We start from the raw sequence: 18,404 nt of genomic DNA, 5'->3' as shown, positions 1-18,404 counted from the left end.
TTCCAAGACCATTTTGACTATAAAATCACAGACCCGAACTGTGCCCACTTTACAACAACTCACTCAGCCTCAGCAGACATGGAGCACTGTCTAGCATTAACACTGAATCTGTTTTTATTATGTGAGTATCCTGAAATCAGAGGTGTATGATATGATAGAAATAGGAGGACAGGCAGATAGATAGACAGAGAGAGAGAGAGAGAGATATACAGATAGATAGATAGATAGATAGATAGATAGACAGATAGATAGGTTAATTGACTGATTGGTTGGTTGATTCATTGATTGATTCTCTTTCAGGTGCTGGACAAGATGTTTCTGCAGCTAGCTCTCAGACTTACATTGTGCAACCCAATGACAATGCCACTCTGTCCTGCAATATTTCACATGCAACTAGTCAGCCGGATACAATTTCTTGGCTCCACCACCGCGAAGATGAGTTGAAACCAGTGATGACCATAGAATATTTCAAAATGTCCAAAATGTACACAGAAATCCGGAATGAGAACAATCCCCATGTAGGTATGGCGGACAACACCAGCCTTGTAATTACCGGAGTGAAAACGTCTGATTTGGGGGTGTACCATTGTTTGGCCCGAAGAGGAGACAAAACCCTGATTGTCAAAGCAAGCATCAGATTGTCATTCACAGGTTAGTAAATGATTTTACTGAATGTTACCTTTGGGCTTCTTGGAAATCCAGCATGTATTCTCTCATCAGTTCATATTAGCAAAAAACAACTGTGTTTCCATTCCTGTGTCTGGTCATGGTGAAAGAATGTAATGCTAAACAGCTGACCGAATAGCCCAGGTCATCAGACATAAAACATGTGATTCATGCAGCATTGCTGACATAAGTAGATATGAGGCAGAATGTCATGGTGAGACCTTGCCTACAACCGAAACTGAATTGGGACATTTACATGTAGAGCATTATACAACTACCAAAACAAAAAAATGTATGCAAGGATATCAAAGTACATCGTATGTGACTCAATAGGCAGAAACCAGTGCAAGTGCACAGTCAGAAATATGTTTGTCCTCTCTGGACATGCCATGGCTTTGCTGTAAGGTCATTGTGAAACTTAAAACAGATACCCTTTTCTAGCATACTGAAACTTCTTTACCTAAGAAACTTTTTTTTTTACCACTGAGGCACGCACCATTCTCACAAACAGACCAGTTCTGATTTCTGGTGAAATGCATCACAGACGCAGGAAGGGGCTTAAGTGTTGTGGTGTGGTTTTGTGTCTGAGGCGAGGCAGGAGCTGGAGAGCAGGGGTCTACACTCCGCTGGGGCCTCCTTGCTGGCGTAGGACTCGCTTCAGCCTTTCTGGGGGCTCTGGTGACCTTCTGTGTAAGCTCTTGCAAAGGTCAGTTATGAGCCACTTTTATACAAAATACAAACTGAATTGAATGCACCTGTTTTTCATCTGGTAACTTTCCTATAAGCCTATATGAGATTTAATGAGATTTGGAGTTAATATGGCAACCAGTAAGTAAGAGTAAAAAAATGTGACATTAAAATGGCAATACTCTCGGACTGATGTGGCCTTTGCCAACAGAGGGACTCTTCAAGGTTCTGTTAAAATTCGCTTACAATTCTTTCTTTAGAAATGTATAAAATGGCTTTAAAATTGTTCAAGCAATGAAGCTACTATTGGCATTAATATTTTTGTGTCGTGCAATTAACAATTTACTTATTTTCTTCTTTTTTATATTTCTTTCAATGAATAATGTATTTCCTTCTATGTTTCTGTCATGTTAAAATCAGCGAAACGCAGCATCGACAATACAGAAAAGAATGGTCTAAAGGTGATGGACATAAACACACACACACAAACACACACACACACACACACACACATACGGTACACACAGTACAACATAGGTACAACCAAAACAACTGAATAAAGATCCTCCCAAAACTATTTCTACCTTCTGCTGTTTTGTTCCAGAGTGTTGATGTGCAGTATACCAGTCTGAGATGCCAAGGCATAAATTATCAGAAAAAACTCCATCGACCCCCAGATGTGACCTACGCCACAGTGGCTCATCGTTCTCCTGCCAATGCCAGTGGCCTTATTCGCTGAATGTGTCTATGATGATTAAGCAGTTTCATTCGCTTGTGCCTTTAGAGGAGACTATGTGATGTAATATTGTTGCATTGTTTCTTATTTGTAAATATTTCACCAATAATGCTTAGTAACTAACAAGATATACATGGAATGATTGTGCGTGCGTGTGTGTGTGTGTGTGAGCGAGCGAGTAAGTCTGTATGTGCAGCCATGTCAAACATGCCTGTAGCAAATTCAGAGTGCAATGACCGAAAAACTTTAAACTTTTTTCACAAGCTGAAAACCTCTCAACGTGTCTATGATCTGCGCCCATGTGTGTGTGGATGACAAAGAGAGAGAGTTTATCTGGCAATTATTGACGATGATATACCTGTAGCAGATAGCTTAGCATGTAATGTGTCCTGAACTTCTCTCCAAACTACACGCTTTCCAGCAAATGTATAATGAATATAGTTCACCATTTTCTTTTAAAATAAAATAAATACTCGGGCTGATCAGTGTACAGGCATTTTTGTCATTTTTTTTATTATACGTCATGCTCACATCTTATCATGGAAATCTGTACATGACTCTTTTGTATCACAAATCATACCTGTAGTTCTCACCTCCCACACAACTCATCTTTTGCTTGTGTGTGTGTTTGTGTGTGTGTGTGTGTGTGTGTGTGTGTGTCTGTGTGTTTGTGTGTGTGTGTGTGTGTGTCAGCAGGGCACACAGGAAGTAAACAAAACTTGAACACAGAATCTATTCGGAAGTTGGATTCATTGCCACGGCAACAGTAGAATAGATGACCTGGGGATCGTTGTCTTGCATTCGTCCTCTTTCCAGCCAGTTCTGCCGACCCAGTGATGCATAGTGGAGCTCCCTTCCATCCGCTGGCAGACTCTGTTCAAACACACACACACGCACACGCACGCGCACACATACACGCGCACACACACACACACACACACACACACACACACACACACACACACACACACACACAGAGACACACACACACACGCAAACACACTCTTTAGTCTCCAGTCAATCCTCAAAACTAGTCATTACATTACGTAAAATAAATCAATTTTGGTGTACTTTCACATATTTGGATACTGCATTGAGTACTAAATACAGTATCTACAGTACAGTATAAGAATGACACCATGATATAGAAATTAAAGTGTGTATGACTCGTGTGTACAGGTTTCAATATGCAATATCACATATACACCAATGTTGAATTTCTCATTCTTGACATCACGTGCAATTCAAATGTTGAATTTTGTGTCAAGAAAATCTTGTAATGGGTGAGACAATGACCTGTAAATCACAGCCCTTCGAGCATAATGTCTATATATGTACACACACATATATACAGTATATATATGTATTAACCACTAGCCATCATACCAACACTGTTTGTTATTATCATTTGTTGTCTTGCCTCCAGCTCACCTGCTCATAGGTATGTGAGGCCCAAAATGATTTTCTGTCACTGGGGCGTGGTAGTGGACTTACTGGTGGGTCAAATGTGATCACTGTATGTACCCAAACTCTCTCATGCCCCAGCCATCCAGCATTAATGCCCATTTAATACACCTGAATTTTTTAAGAATGGTGCTTACCTGGCCTACGTCTCTGTGTGTCTTTGGTGAACCTGTGGGGCAGATTGAGAGCATCAATATAATATATCCACTGGAACGGTCACATCTTACAATGTGCTGAATTAATTTCACTATTACCGGAATGTTACAGTTGTAAAACTCTTTAACATTTTCCTAGCACATTAAATGGCACTGAGCTATTTGACAAATTAAGTCTAAGTATATGATATCGTCGACCAAAAATCGGCAATGTTACCCCTAGTGGACAGCCCCTGAAGTTGCAGCTCAGTTTCTTCATGCTGATGTCCTGTCCCTATGACAACAGAAGAATGTTTGAAACACAAGATGGCTCTTCAAGTATCTATCAAACTGTTCAATCTGCTGACTAAATATCTAAGTGCTGGCACAGCAGTTCTCCCTTCACCTGTTAATCTGCCGTTCTTTTTGTTCTTTCTTCTCCTCGTCCTCTTTCTCTGGCACAAAATGAGGGACACCAGAAGAACGGATGACACTAGCACGCATAGTCCGATAACTGCAACGACAGCCACTAGCAGGAAAATATAAAAAAAATTAAGACACATGGCTAACATACCTCATACATCCATATCATTTTGCAAAAGTATATGAGCCCACCTTTCTGAAATATAGGACTTGTTACAGGTATTTCTGGTGAATCTGCAAAGAAGGGACACATTTTGTCAAATCATAACTTTAATAGTACTTTACCCTCAATAATGGAATCACACTAATTCACTTTTGAACCTGCTTTAACTAGATCCATATGAAGTAACCTTTCCCTGACTGTGTTTCCTACTTGATGCAAGTTAGTATTTTCTTTGTTCTGAGCTGGGGTCATGATAAGGGGATGACATCTGCATCCACTGCATCTTGAGTAGGCTATGAGGCCGAGAGCAAATTAAACTGATAACAGACATTCTTTTTGTTCCTAAACTGTAGTTTTAAACAAAAAATTGACTTGCAAAAAAGTGACAAGTTCATCAGTGTCCATCAGTGCTATTGTAAAAAAAAAAAGCTAAATTACCTGTAACAATTGTATCCATTACTACTGATGTGGTTTGGTTAAACTGATCCTGATGAGCTGCGAAGAAAAAAACAAATGAAAACCATGCCAGGATTGGGGTACACTGTGTGTGGGATACTGTGATTTATACTGTGTTTTAGATCAACATTCATTTCTAATAAACCAAACAACACAATCGACCTAAACCTTAAGGCTGCGATACTAAATCAACACTAAACCTCCACTAGTTCACAACTTCCTCTTCTTCTATACAAGCGTACCTAGTCCTGAAACTGCAATCTTGAACCACAAAGGGTTCTTGGTCTTGTCTGCATAAACCCCTTTGATGAATAGTTGGTTAGTCTTCCCTAAGCCTCATTAGCTATTTGCTCCACAGCCAAACTAGCATGCTCTTCCTGAAAGAGTGGGGACACAAAAAAGAAGTTCCGTAGAAGGTCCTCACCCTTTATCACGGTGACCTTGGCAACCAGGTTGCTGTTGCACATGTACCTCCCAGAATCCTCTAGCTCCAGACGGACTATCTCAAGAGCCCGGCGATGGAGGACAAACCGTCCCTGCGGGTCGTCCCTCTCTCTGATTATTGTTCCATTCTTGAATAAGGTGAAGATGGTCACCCGCCGCAAGCTCTTCTCTTTCTTGAAGGACCAAACCTGCTTTCGGTCACTTTCACAAGGGATCAACAGGGTCCTTCCTTCTGATATGGAAAAGACTTGACCTGCATGGTCAGCACATCCACATAACAATAAACAAATAAATGTTAAAATGCAAATTAAAGGCATTAAAGGTACGTATATATTGAATTTCCACCATCACTGATTTCCATTCATCTAATCTGGCATCTGAAGTAGTCCTACACTTCGTCTGTTACTTCCAAAGCTCAAGGTTTACTACAATTTTTTACACTTTTTAAAATGTCTTACTTAATAGTTAACAACTATAATGTACACAGCTCGTTTTGCACTGTTTGTCCAGAAATGGTTTGAATTGCCAACTGAACACATTGTAGATTCCTGTTGTTGCCACAAATATATAGTTATATTGATAAATGAATTGGCCAAAGAGCAGCTACTGCAGCTCACAAAGCCTTGGATGTTTCTCAGTACCTCTCAGCACCTCCACTTCGGCCTCCAGGTGACCATTACAGAAATACTGTCCAGCATCAGAGAGCTCCAGCTCCTTAATCTGTAGGTATCCGTCGGATATGTGATACTTATTCTGGTTGAGGTAAGACACTGCAGCTCCATTTTGCAGGGCAATGATTTCCCCTTTCCCATTTGTCCACTCAATATTCGGGTCGTCTGCATTGCTGTCGCAGTGCAGAAACAGGAAGTGTTCCTCAGGAACAGAGAACCTTTTGACTGAGGTGGCGAAAGATAACGGCAAATTCAATTCTAGCACAGGCACATAGTATCTCTTTGACACTAACTGTAGATTACAGCACACCGTGCAGAAAGAATAGTCACACTACATTTGGATGGGCCCTATAGACTATCTACAGATGCTCAGATTATAAACAAAATATCGGTTATAACTCGGTTTTACTGCAATTTATTGTTAAGGTTATGGTTAAGGGTGGTTTGGTTAAGGTGATGTTCAGTGAACAATTAGATAGACTTAACTTAAATTTAAACAAACCATCTGTAAAGTCTCTGTAGGTGGACTATCCAAATAAAATGTTATCTAAATAATTTTAAGCGATATCCAGTCGTTCCCTATAAGGACAATTGCCACTGTAAACCATACTTTATTACTCTAAAAACAATTCACTTGAAAACTTAATATTATATGGTGAAGAAAACAACCACACATATTGTAAAGAAAGTTAAGCTGAAAACTTGAAATGAAGTTACAAAATTTGTTTAATTATGCATAGTTGTGGCAGTCTGTTCAGCACTATAACTAAGGACTACGTGTATTTTGTATTTGTCAGATATCTTACCTGTGATGCCCCTGGTGAGGACACTGAACAGAATGAGCAGATCAAGCCAGCCTGTTTCAAAGTCCCTCATTACTGTGTCTGGGCGCCTTCTTGATATGGCCTCCGCTCCCACGGCTGCTCAACATATCCACCCCAGTCCAGACCTTCCTGTTCAGGAGATGATGCATCTGGGAACGCGTTATATTTGGAAGGGTGGCACATGATGAGGTTTGATTGACAGTCCAGTGAGGGTGGTGTCGGAGATAGCAGGAAAAAGCCCATTTTCAGTCCATTTCTAGACTGTCATCTGTCATGATCAACAGTTGATTTAACTGCTGTCAAATTAGGCACTGCAAATTTGCATGTGTATCTGTGTTGTTTTTTTTTTTTTTAAAGACTTGTGATTCCAGTGACCAACTACAATATGAAATATGAAACTATGACTTTAATCAAGTATGAATGGGTGTTAATCATATGCCTTTGTTAGCTGAAACATGAATTTTCTGTTTCTGTATATCTTTGATTCTTAAGTGCTGACGTTTGTGCTCTGTGTATGTGCTTAAAAGTATACCTTCTGTGTGTGTGCATAAGCAAGGGCTGATAAGAAGAACTAGTTATCCTTCTTTTCTACCTTGCTGATGCATTGCATTGCAAAAAGCATAGTAAGATTACCTTTGACGTCAGAGACCCACCACGTGGTTATCCATTCTGACAAAATGTTTTGTCGTCAGAGAATGCTAACTTCTTCCTATATAAACCTTGTGTGATGTGTTTAATTTTGCTTCTCTCTTGTCTGCTGCAGTCTGGGAGTGAGCCCGGGCGCTCTCTCTCTCTCCCTCCCTGAGAGTGGGCCAGGGTCTCTCACTTGTCTGCCAAGTCATAAGTGAGCCCGACGAGCTTGTTGTTGTTGAATAAATATACTTATATGCAACTCTGGAGTCCTGAAGTAACTTGAGTGAATTTTCACCTAAAATCTACTTTTATTAAGGCATTTGTCATTAGTCATTCCCCGTATGTGGGGAAACCATGTAACCAATCATAGTACTTAGATATGGCTTACAGCTCGGCTCAGTTTAATCTTTTGCCTATATGCTGTGTATATCATGAATATATACATTAATTGTATATTGTAATTATATAAATCAATATTGTAAGACTGACAGTCAATTCAGTATTTTGATGTATTATGTAAAATGTATTTTTCTGAGCAGAATAACACAGCTTGTCAGTTAAAAGTATATATGGTAGATGTCTGCTGTGTAATAGTGATTGACATTTAAAAATGACAAATACACACAAAGGCAAGTTGGAAACAAAGACATGATATATTTTGATAATGTGCATTATTCTTGTTATACAGTGTATTACAAAGCATCATAAATAGGTACAAACTCATAAAGTCAATCTTTATATGTACATCAGTCATGATATATGTTAAATTAGAAAGTTGGACAAGCCCTTAATTTGTGGATTTGTTTTTTGCCTTGCATTACCTACATATCTAAACAAAAGCATGTTCTCTCTCCATCACTGAAAACAGAATATCCCACTGTACCGACTCAGTCCTATAGAGCCATGTTTGTATAATTGCACTGAATATGACACAATAAGTGCTACTTCACCTTCCAGAGCCGAGTAACCAGACATCATCAAAACGAGAACATAAAAGAGTGGCTACCTGAAAACGTCGCCACTCAAGCACCCCGTACACAACCAATGTTATTGTGGGTCAGAACCATCAGTCTTCTCTCATCACTAGCGTTCTCCATGGAAAGCACCAGAATGTTCGGTAGAACATTCAGATGGAGGTTGACGCATCGCTACTGTTCTCCCTGAGAGCCCGTCAGAGCACGGTGATTTTACTGGCCTCTCGAACCCCACTGAGATAGGCTCCAGTCACGGTCTGGGGAAAGTGCCTGTTGGTGGCCTGAAGAGCACAGAACAGAACAGAACAGGGAAGTAATTTACAATTTCTAAATAATCTGTAAGCATATAAATAAATATAAATAATTAAGACGCTTTGTAAAGAAGGAAACAAAACTGTAGCGTCCTAGTCTAGTCAATTAATCATGGATGCAGACCACATGAATGTGTCAATTTTCTACAGATACATTTGATCTGGTTTAAGTAATGGTGTTAGACTGGGGGGTGTGTGTGTGTGTGTGTGTGTGTGTGTGTGTCTTTCTGTCTGTCTATGCCTGCTCCAAAAAGCTGGTTTAAAAGTATCTATCACTATTGTGAAAGCACTGAACAAAACGTCATGAGGTCTAGACAACCGACTACAGTTGCCTGATATAGATACTGTGAGAGAAGTTGAACTGCTATTTTTGCCCAACATTTCTGATTTAACAGGAAGTTCTGCCAAGACGCATGGAGGACCTGATTCAGGCTGCTCTGGTGACAGCAATTTATAGTGTCAGGTTAACCTAATGACCGGGACATGGGGGGAAAATGTGAAGAATAAACAGCTAATTTCCATTGGCTTGCATTTTTCCCTCTTATGACATGCTGTGGAGCCCTGTTCAGTTGCCTGACCTCGCATTTCTCTTGTGGAGGTAAAAAACACCGAAGGTAAAGCCTCTGAGAAGCCTCACCTCGCCAGCGAAGAAAACTTTCCCCTGGACGTCCTCCGCGATGATGTCGTAGGCCTCGCCGCTGCCCCCAGTCTTCACGAAGCTGTAGGACATCTGCGCCCAGGCGTCTCGACTCCAGTGGGTCACAAAGAACTTCTGGTAATCTGGAACCTCCTGGGGACAACAACCGCGTACAAAGCATACAAATAATGGAAAATTAGTATTATTATAATCACATATAGTATAGTAGAGGAAATAAAGCTCAGAATAAATACTCCTTAATAAACACACACGCCGGGGTCTTTACCTGATCCTGGAACAGTTCTCTCAGGACCCTCAGGCACATGTCGGCCACCTCTTTGTCCTCCATGTCTTTGACAGTGGCCAGCGCCTCTCCAGTGAGGACTGACATCAGCACGCTTTGTTTACCCTACACACCAACACATCCAGTGCAGTCTTGTAACAAATCTCCATTTACTTTTCTGCCTGCTGAGGTGTCACCGAATATGAGGCTTATGACTACATCAAATCTGTTTTTTAACAAATATACTTTGCAGTGAAGGTGCATACAGGTAGGCCTATATAACAGTTAGATGATGTGTGTTGTTTGCTCTCCTCACTTCCCCTCCCCCTCACTGTTATGGACGTCTACGGTGCCCGCTGTAATGGACGTCTATGGTGCCCGAGTAATCAAGTAATCAAGGCAATCTTAACTATGCTTTGAGTGCTCTATGAATAGAAACGCGCTATATAGATGCAGTCCATTTACCATTTAGAAAAAGTCTGCTTAGTGATTCAGTTGGGTGAACTGAGATGTTGCTTTCATCAGTTGTTGGAAGGACAAAACATCTGAGTTTGATTATTTTTTGTCTAAAGACAAGGTCGTCATGCATGCCTCACTGCTAAATGCTATTTTCCCACCTTTGGGTCCATGTCGTAGAACACGCTAAATATCCCCCTGTTCTCCGGGACTGGTGGAACATGGCCGAAGTAGTCGGCCCCTTGGACTTTACGGTCCCAGAATCTATAGGGAAACTGCAGGGCAATCTGTGAAAGAGAAGAGAGTGAAGGAGTCAAAAACCAAAAACTCTACTACTCTACAGGCTACAGTCTTTTCTTTTAATTTGCTGTCTTTTCCTCTAATAGCTACTTCTTCCTCAATATCTCCCCTTTCGTAAAGCGGTTAGAGATGTGACGAAGCAACACAGGCCAAGTTAATTGTAATTTTGTGGCTTGCCATTCATGTCTGTAGAAACTTCTGTAGAATGTCTATGCCAACTGGAAGTCCCCACTGTGGTAGGTCAGGCTATTTTAAAGCCATCATTTATAATGCAATTAAGAGGGGATTTTTTTTATGGATATATAAAAATGAAAAATAAAATAACAAACTAATATCAAACTAATATCAGATCACATTCTGTGTAAAAAACCTTATGGGTTATGAGTTTGGCCTTTCCAGTGTTACTTCCACTTTCTCTTCTGTTATTTCCAGCTATTCATTCCCGCTATATTTACTTCAACACTTGTTAATGGACCTTCTCTATGACCCCAGCCCCCAGGCTATGAATGGCCTTCAGCTTCCTCTCTGGAAGGGGCGGGCAGAACTGGATGATGCCCTTCTGGAGGAGAGCCAGTGGGACGGTCACCAACACCTGGAGACATTAACAGACACCGGTCATCATCACATTCTGGTTATTCACTCATGTTGATGCTGATAACTGAACATTTTTGGGCACAGAAAAATGGCAAGACTACAATATTGGAGCAGAAGGTGTCAAAACTATGAACGAGTACAACCATTAGACTGTTTTTCCTGGGTACAGATGAGTTCACGCCAACACAAATGTCTAGTTTTGTTCCCTGGAAATAAGCCATTTGACCATATGTTTCATTTTCATGTTGTAGTCCACAGTGCTAACAGAGAAACATTTATCAAAGAGATCAACAGGTACTAAAATAGCCCTCCAATGAAAATAGCCACAACCTATTTTTTGTACCTTAAGGTTAACCACAAGAGTACCAACACGGCAACTGTTCTACAAAACCATTTTCATAACGGAAACTGGGGGAACTCCAACAGACACGATCACTTACTTTTGTATTTCATTTCTCTTACCTTCTGAGCAGTCCACTGAGAGCCACTGGTAGTCGTGACCTTGACTACATCTCCAAAGTAGTCAATGGACTGAACCTGAGGGAGAGCAGGTTTATGAGGAGAAAGGCACCATCAGCCACTTTGTAACACTCAAACTAAATGGTCAGAGAACCAAACCAGATATACAGTATACGACAAAAGTGAGTACACCCCTGTGCAAGACCTCTTAAGATTTTAAATCATTTGACATTTATCACCTTATACCTAAACTGTATTTCTTCTAAGTTGAACAGCAGGGTTCATCCTCTTATGTAAAATTAAAAACTAACAGTTTGGAGTTACTATATTAACAATACAGGCCCACTGCAACAGGATTCAACATGATGAAACGGCAACTTTTATCTAAGAAGATAAAACATTTTCATGTGTACAGCAACTGGCAAGCATCTGATATCAGGTGGCAAGCACCTGCTAGCTTAAATAAGATTATATAACATCCACATCTATTCCCCCCACCACTAAAACTATAATACTGGCACTTTACTACTGTGAGTACATATGTGAGCATGAAGGGAAAGGGGTTTGGAGGAAGAACTCGGGTGAGAGGCGAAGAGATGGGCAGAGTAAGAGAAAAAGATAAACAGGCAGACAGACCGACGAGTTAAGGTGAAAGAAAAAGAGAAAGACTTGGGCAGAGTTAGGGAACAAAATAAACAGGCAGACAGACTGGTGAGTTAAGATGAAAGAGAAAGACTTGGGCAGAGTTAGGGAACAAAATAAACAGCCAGACAGACCAGTAAGTTCAGGTCAAAGAGAAAGAGAAAGAGATGGGCAGAGTAAAGAAACAATATAAAAGGCAGACTGGCAGACAGACCAGTAAGTTCAGGTCAAAGAGAAAGAGAAAGAGAAAGAGATGGGCAGGGTAAAGGAACAAAAGAATAAACAGGCAGACAGAAAGACCGGTAAGATCAGGTGAAAGAGATGGGCAGTGTAAAGGAACAAAATGAACAGTTGGACAGACCGGGGACTTCAGGTGAATGTCCAGTCCCACTGCCAGTTTGTGGAGCACAGAGGAGTAGCCTTCCCTCAGCAGGGTGTGGTCTCCAGAGAACTGGGCAAAGAACTCATTATGATCCCATGACCGAGCAGACACCTGCAGAAAAGGCCACGCAGACGTCACTTACAGATCGAACATCACAGCTCACTGAAAAGGTTTGAAGGCTTTGAGTGAATCCATGGAAGTACATCACCCATATTTTAAATGTGATGTATTATTATTATTATTGTTTTTTTGTTGTTGTTTACAAGACAGCATAAAATAATCTGATCTGAATTTCACTGAGGGGCTATTTGGGGCACCAACACTTACAGACCACACTGACAGACCACACTGATAGACCACACTGATAGACCACACTGGGTGACTTGAGACGGAGAGAGGAAGTGCACACCTGATCTAGCGTGCTGCCACAGGCGTACTCAAGGTTACTGAGGTGGAACTGCAACACCTTCTCCTCCAGCTCACTGAAGTGGATTCCTGACTCTTGAAGGAAGGTCTTATACACCTCCTGGATCTTCTCTGTTTGCGCCAAACAAACAAGATACACAGAAAATACAGGTGTGAAATATGACATGGTGCGGAATCATACTGTTAGCTAGCGGAACTGTTTGAACAGTGCATTGAAAACAGTACTCTATGCCATATTTCAGTGTATGTTTGACATCTAATGTACTATACAAAATGCACTGCAATACAGAACAGGGAACAGTATAACAGAGGAATGACAGCAAGACAATGATGTCACAAGAATACCGGTTTCAATTTGTACTAATATTCCATAATTGTAACTGGGCTCCTGTAATGAAATGCGTCCTGAGTCCAGAGCTCTGTGCCCATACCTCCGAGAGGGGCGTCCTGATGCTGAGACTTGTCCTTCCTCCACTCAGAGACCACGTCCAGGATGGCGTTGAAGTGGAAGTCCATGCGCTTGTCTATGGCTGGGTCTGTGGTGCCACCTCCCTCCTGCAGCAGGTCACATCGGTCCCCAAGCTTGTGCATCTTAACACCCAGCTATAAATGCACGTACATATACACAAACACACAGAAAGAAGAGGATTACAAAACCAAGCAAACATGTTTGTTTAATAACTTGATAAACAGCTCCACTACATGTTATGGGCCTCTTGATTGAACTGCCTGTTTTTTTTTTTTTTTTTTTTTTTTTTTTTTTTAAAAGATGATGTGTACATATATATAACAAACACACACTTACACTCAAATATATATATATATATATATATATATATATATATATATATATATATATACACATCTATCTATCGATATATACTGTATATTCACCATAACTCACCTGCTCACACATGAGGGCAATAGGGTTGTTGACACAGCCATTGACTATCTGTGCTCCTCGTCCAACAGTGACACCTAGTGACTGGTCATCCCAGACGCGGCCTCCAATCCGGTCTTGAGCCTCCAGAACCACCACCTGCTCACAGTGCACACAGGACCTTGAAGCCTTTTGGACTCACCAAGCACTTACTAAAAAGAAAATGCAATTCAATGCCCTCAGTGTGTGTGTGTCCATCCATGCTCTCCCAAATGATGACCACCTATAATTCTGGGGGATATCCGGAGTGTAGCAACAACAGCTGCTTTAATAGGATTCCTTGTTACTGGCTAAATGTGTCAATGTGTCAAAACTATTGAATTTTGAATATCCCTAAACTGGACCAAAAGGAAGTAGTCGTCCAGAGGTTGCCAGACTGCTCAGTAAAAGGTAAGAGTATGCTGGTTAACAGACTATTTTAGCTTTGAGTTTTGAGAGTATTGTGACAACAATGGACGAGAAAAGTGTAGAGTTAACTAAGCCAGGAGCCATCACCTGCATGCCAAAGTTTTTGAGTTGCCGCGCTGCCGCCAATCCTGATGCTCCAGCACCAATAACCAGCACTTTCTTCTTCTGTGGCAGACAAACACACATGGATTTAAAATAGAACTGATTTTAGACATGCGCCACAGATACTGTGAGTACAGATTCACCGGTGCCCCCTTTTCTATTCACTTTTGGTTGTTTACATAAAAAAATATATATATATTATAAATACGTAAGTGAGCCAGTGATAGAAGTAGTCACTACACTTTGACACATACAGGTCCCTACAATAGAGCTAGTTAACCCTGCGTTATCAGCAAGACCCCCCTGTTTTCAGAGATGCCCCTGGGATGACCCATAGTGTTGGCACCACTCACTTGGTGGTACTGTTCTGGCAGAGTGGGCTGCTTCACCAGTAAGACTCCCGTGTTAATCAATCCCTTCCGGGTCATGAAGTGGAGGACTCTGTCCAGCTCCTGCACGCAGCGCACCCGCACCAGTCCACGGATGGTCACATGGGGGATACACTTCTGTGGCGTAAGCGCTTCCTGTCACGCACCGCCATAGACAACAGGGCACAGCGGGTCAGTCATAACACCAGCAGTCTTATAATACACAAACACAACACTCAAATAGGTTGAAAGTCTTTAGTTAATGTCATTCAGCAGAGGGACTGGGCAGTTGGGAACCACCACACATGTGGGCAATGACTGATATCAACAGACATCCTGCCACAGACGGAGGTTTTACCTTACACTCTCGATGCCACGCAGCCAGGATGAGGTTTCGCAGGGCAAGGTACATGGTTGGGTCACGAGAAAATTCTGGAAACTCGTAGAGCTCGTCCAGCTCCATCATGTCTGGCCGCACACACAGAGCCTTGCCACATTCGTTAGGCTGGTAGAACGGCTGGAAGTACGGACACAGACCTGGAACTGACAACATATACAATCGGTTAAGCAGGCTCTGCCAAAGGTCTTTTATTCACGTAAATGAGACATACTCTATAATAAATCATCTACATTTCAGTTCAAAATTGTCTTCGCATTACCATTCACATCTGACACAGACCAGATTTACCACACAAATGACTTCTGTGTAGGAGTCCTACACAAGCTAGTAAAATATGAGCCTCACTTCTTATTCATAATTCTAATAGTTCTTCACTAAGATAGTGACAGTTAAAAAATGTGTTTTTATATATTATTATGTATTATAGGGACATTATATATGTAGATAGGGAGAAATAACCCCCTGCAGTTCCATGACAGCCATAAAATAGCCATGTCATTTGTTTTTGGTGAAGTGCAAAAGCAAGGGTGTTGTTTGTTTAACACAAGCCCCTGATGAAAGTTTCCTAATCTCCTGAAGTGTTCTGGCTCTTACTCTGTGGCTGGATCACCCGTCTGCGTTCTGTCCTCAGGTCACCGTGGGCAAAGTTGCTAGGCGACGCAGAGGGACTCATGCCCACACAGTCAGGGTAGTAGGCAATGAGGAAAGGGTTGGCGGGGCTGTCCTTCAGCAGCGGGGGCACGATCAACATGGAGTTCCACCAGCTGTCACTCACTCCAGCCACTCGCTGGACACACAGAGACAACAAAGCAACGAACATTAATAATAATGTTATCAATAATAAGATAACAATTATTAATGATAAGAACAATTTTATTCTGTAAGAGGCCATTTAAAAATTGTTAGTAAGTCTTCATTCAGCTACCAGAACAGTCTAGTCAGTAGGAATGAGGTTAATCCTATATCCTTAATCCATAATAATAACCTTATTCTTAATTCTTATTCCTTATCCTCACACCCAGTGGCATTGAACGAGAAGGCCAATACACATTTCTTTACGTGTTGTATTTATAGTAAAAACTTCAAACCTACCGACTATATGAAATTCTATACCACCCTCTAAATAGAGTAGCACTTAGAGATCTGGCAGCTTAGTCTCACATGCACTCACCATGTCCTCTGGAAGAGAGCACTGGTCTGGTCCTTCAGTCTGCGTTGCAAAAAACACACATCGCCTCTTAGCAAACCAGTCAGAATCATAAGGTCTCCAGCCGAGAACTTATATTAGACACTATACGTCATGCAAATCACTGAGACAGAATGAGCGGGATTATTAACCGCTTCCATTTCCACATTCCAAATATCGTTGTATGCAAATACAACGACAATAAAGGCTTTTCTATTCTATGAAGTCACGCTGTAATGGCTGCCATCTTCCTACCTTGACGTTATTGACTTTGAGTCCGCAGCGGTAGGTGGAGACCAGAGATGGGGTGAGCTGGATTTCCTTAGTGAGCTGCCTCCACTTGCCACAGTCTGGCTTTGTGCACTGAACCTGCGGGGCAGACGAGCACAGGGAACACAGAATGAGATCCTCGCTCTTTAAGACGAGCACAGGGAACACAGAAAGAGATCCTCGCTCTTTAATGTGCCAAAATGAGCCCAGTCATTTCTGCTACAGATCTTTCCGTGCAAACCGCACGCATCACATACTAGAGACATGTTAGAAAGTCTGTTCTCATGGACCCCAAACATCAGAAAACGAACTCAGATTAGTGTGTGGATCAGTCGATGCTTCATCTGGGCAACACCACAACCAGTAAAACATTGGTGACAATCGGTGACTGGTGAGTTGTGAATTATGAGTTTAATTCTACTGGTTACCCCAGGAACAGAGTGACTGAAAAAAAGTGACTGAATAAAAGTAAGATCACATGGGTGTTAGTACATGCCCCTGGTAGAGAGTCAGACATGTGTGTCTCTGAGCCCTTACCCAGTAGGGAAGTTGCTGGTCAGCCATGAAAGCCTTGAGACTTGGTTCACTTTTACCATTCCCAGTCCACACCCTCTTCCAGGATGCGTACTTCTCATAGCCATCTTTGTGACTAGAAAGGCAGAGGACACAAAGTGTGATGGATGAAGATGGAGAAGTGTGATGTACTATGCTGGAAGTTGGGCATGTTGCTGTTTCCTATTTAAGATAACAGGAAGATGGACTGATCTGTCGCAACTGAATTCCTGTGAGAGGAAACAAGTATTTCTAACCAATACCATCACCCAGGTTTTTTCCACTGCTGCTCGGTTGCGTTTACAGAAACAATTATGATTTGTTTTTCACTGTTGCCTGACAAGTATCATGTTTCTGCATTCAGATAGTCAATATAAGAGTGGCTGGATGAGGAACCTTAGCCACTTACATATTATTGTCCTATCCTGTGTTTCTCACCTTCTATAGTAGTGGTCAAAACACTCATTGCAGAAATGCTCGCCACAGGAGAGGTGGTACCATCTTGATGTGTAACCATTTTTGGCACACCTGGAAAAACAGGCAATAAAGGAGTTAAGGAATCAAGCTACAAGACACCAGGCTGAAGTGTCCATATCAGAGTGAAGGTGTTCGATACTGAAAAAAGACACCTTTCAGAGGCACTGGCAAAGCACACTGGATAGGTAGCTGGGCATCCTGCCTTCTCACATTTCCTGTACTTTTTCTCTGACTGATCGTCCTCTTCGTCTGTGTCTGTGGCCTTCCTCTTGGCCTTGAATGTAGTAAACAGACATTCACAAAGATACCCTTGTATTCGCGCACACATAGGCCAAACAACATCACATCCGAAGAACATTTCACAACAAAGCAGACAAGCATTTGATATTTACAAAAAGAGAAACAAATTTTGTGTTACCTGTCCAGTAGGATTGTTGCTATTGTTGCTGGATCGCCTCACCCTGACGTTGCTCTGTCTGCCAGTGGACCGCATGGGCTGGCTGTCTCCTGACGTGGGTTCTGCCGCTGCTCCTCGCTTTTTCCCCCGTTGTCGACCAGCGGACGCGTTGCCACCATAATCTAATGCACAAAAAGACGCAAACATGGCTATATGGGAAGCGTTGGTCCAAAGCAATAGATTATTTATAAATAACGTTCTACTTTGAGGTTCTGCATGGTGTCTCCAGCAGATGTTATGTGAAGAGAGCGGTCTGAATCAAACCTGCGTCAGACAGCATGGCTGAATGATCCTTTCCTCGAAAACAACTGCCCCGAACAAACAACGACACCCGAAATTAAGTTAACGTGATTGCATATGCCGTAAAAATGGTCTAATCAAGACCTTTAAGTCTGTCACTAACAATACACAAAACAATTGTATTGTCTAGCTGTCATCTAATATTCGTTTCCGGTGACAAATCGGAAAAGGCGGAGTTG

General features: G+C 41.7%; 3 protein-coding genes across 4 annotated transcripts; 1 reads left to right on the top strand and 2 right to left on the bottom strand.

The window, feature by feature from the left end:
* The first annotated feature begins 1 nt into the window (after position 1).
* Positions 2-2,582, top strand: LOC105904940. Its single transcript, XM_031585630.2, has 5 exons — positions 2-121; positions 301-651; positions 1,256-1,372; positions 1,774-1,814; positions 1,958-2,582. The coding sequence occupies exons 1-5, from the start codon at positions 79-81 to the stop codon at positions 2,090-2,092; spliced, it is 687 nt and encodes a 228-aa protein (XP_031441490.1). The 5' UTR covers positions 2-78; the 3' UTR covers positions 2,093-2,582.
* LOC116224907 lies at positions 2,578-7,692 on the bottom strand. Its single transcript, XM_031585627.2, has 9 exons — positions 6,651-7,692; positions 5,815-6,069; positions 5,154-5,426; positions 4,712-4,768; positions 4,303-4,344; positions 4,094-4,216; positions 3,926-3,982; positions 3,691-3,722; positions 2,578-2,962 (listed from the first exon to the last, which is right to left on the bottom strand). The coding sequence occupies exons 1-9, from the start codon at positions 6,718-6,720 to the stop codon at positions 2,822-2,824; spliced, it is 1,050 nt and encodes a 349-aa protein (XP_031441487.1). The 5' UTR covers positions 6,721-7,692; the 3' UTR covers positions 2,578-2,821.
* Positions 7,693-7,931: 239 nt separating this feature from the next.
* Positions 7,932-18,379, bottom strand: LOC105905353 (lysine-specific histone demethylase 1B). Of its 2 annotated transcripts, XM_012833353.2 has the most exons (21): positions 18,190-18,379; positions 17,887-18,047; positions 17,621-17,742; positions 17,430-17,519; positions 16,977-17,088; positions 16,425-16,538; positions 16,155-16,193; positions 15,578-15,770; positions 14,942-15,126; positions 14,569-14,739; positions 14,201-14,278; positions 13,670-13,804; positions 13,197-13,368; positions 12,749-12,876; positions 12,319-12,450; positions 11,319-11,393; positions 10,738-10,854; positions 10,124-10,249; positions 9,510-9,632; positions 9,224-9,376; positions 7,932-8,556 (listed from the first exon to the last, which is right to left on the bottom strand). In XM_012833353.2, the coding sequence occupies exons 1-21, from the start codon at positions 18,203-18,205 to the stop codon at positions 8,473-8,475; spliced, it is 2,526 nt and encodes an 841-aa protein (XP_012688807.2). In that variant the 5' UTR covers positions 18,206-18,379; the 3' UTR covers positions 7,932-8,472. The 2 variants fall into 2 exon arrangements, with proteins under 2 accessions (XP_012688807.2, XP_031441921.1); XM_031586061.2 differs by lacking the exons at positions 7,932-8,556; positions 9,224-9,376; positions 9,510-9,632 and having other exon boundaries at positions 10,123-10,249; positions 10,718-10,854.
* Between the last annotated feature and the right edge of the window lie 25 nt (positions 18,380-18,404).

This window comes from Clupea harengus, chromosome 19, assembly GCF_900700415.2.
Source record: "Clupea harengus chromosome 19, Ch_v2.0.2, whole genome shotgun sequence".
NCBI lineage: Eukaryota > Metazoa > Chordata > Actinopteri > Clupeiformes > Clupeidae > Clupea > Clupea harengus.
Note: the sequence above shows the minus strand (reverse complement) of the source record. Positions and strands in the feature narration are given on the sequence as shown.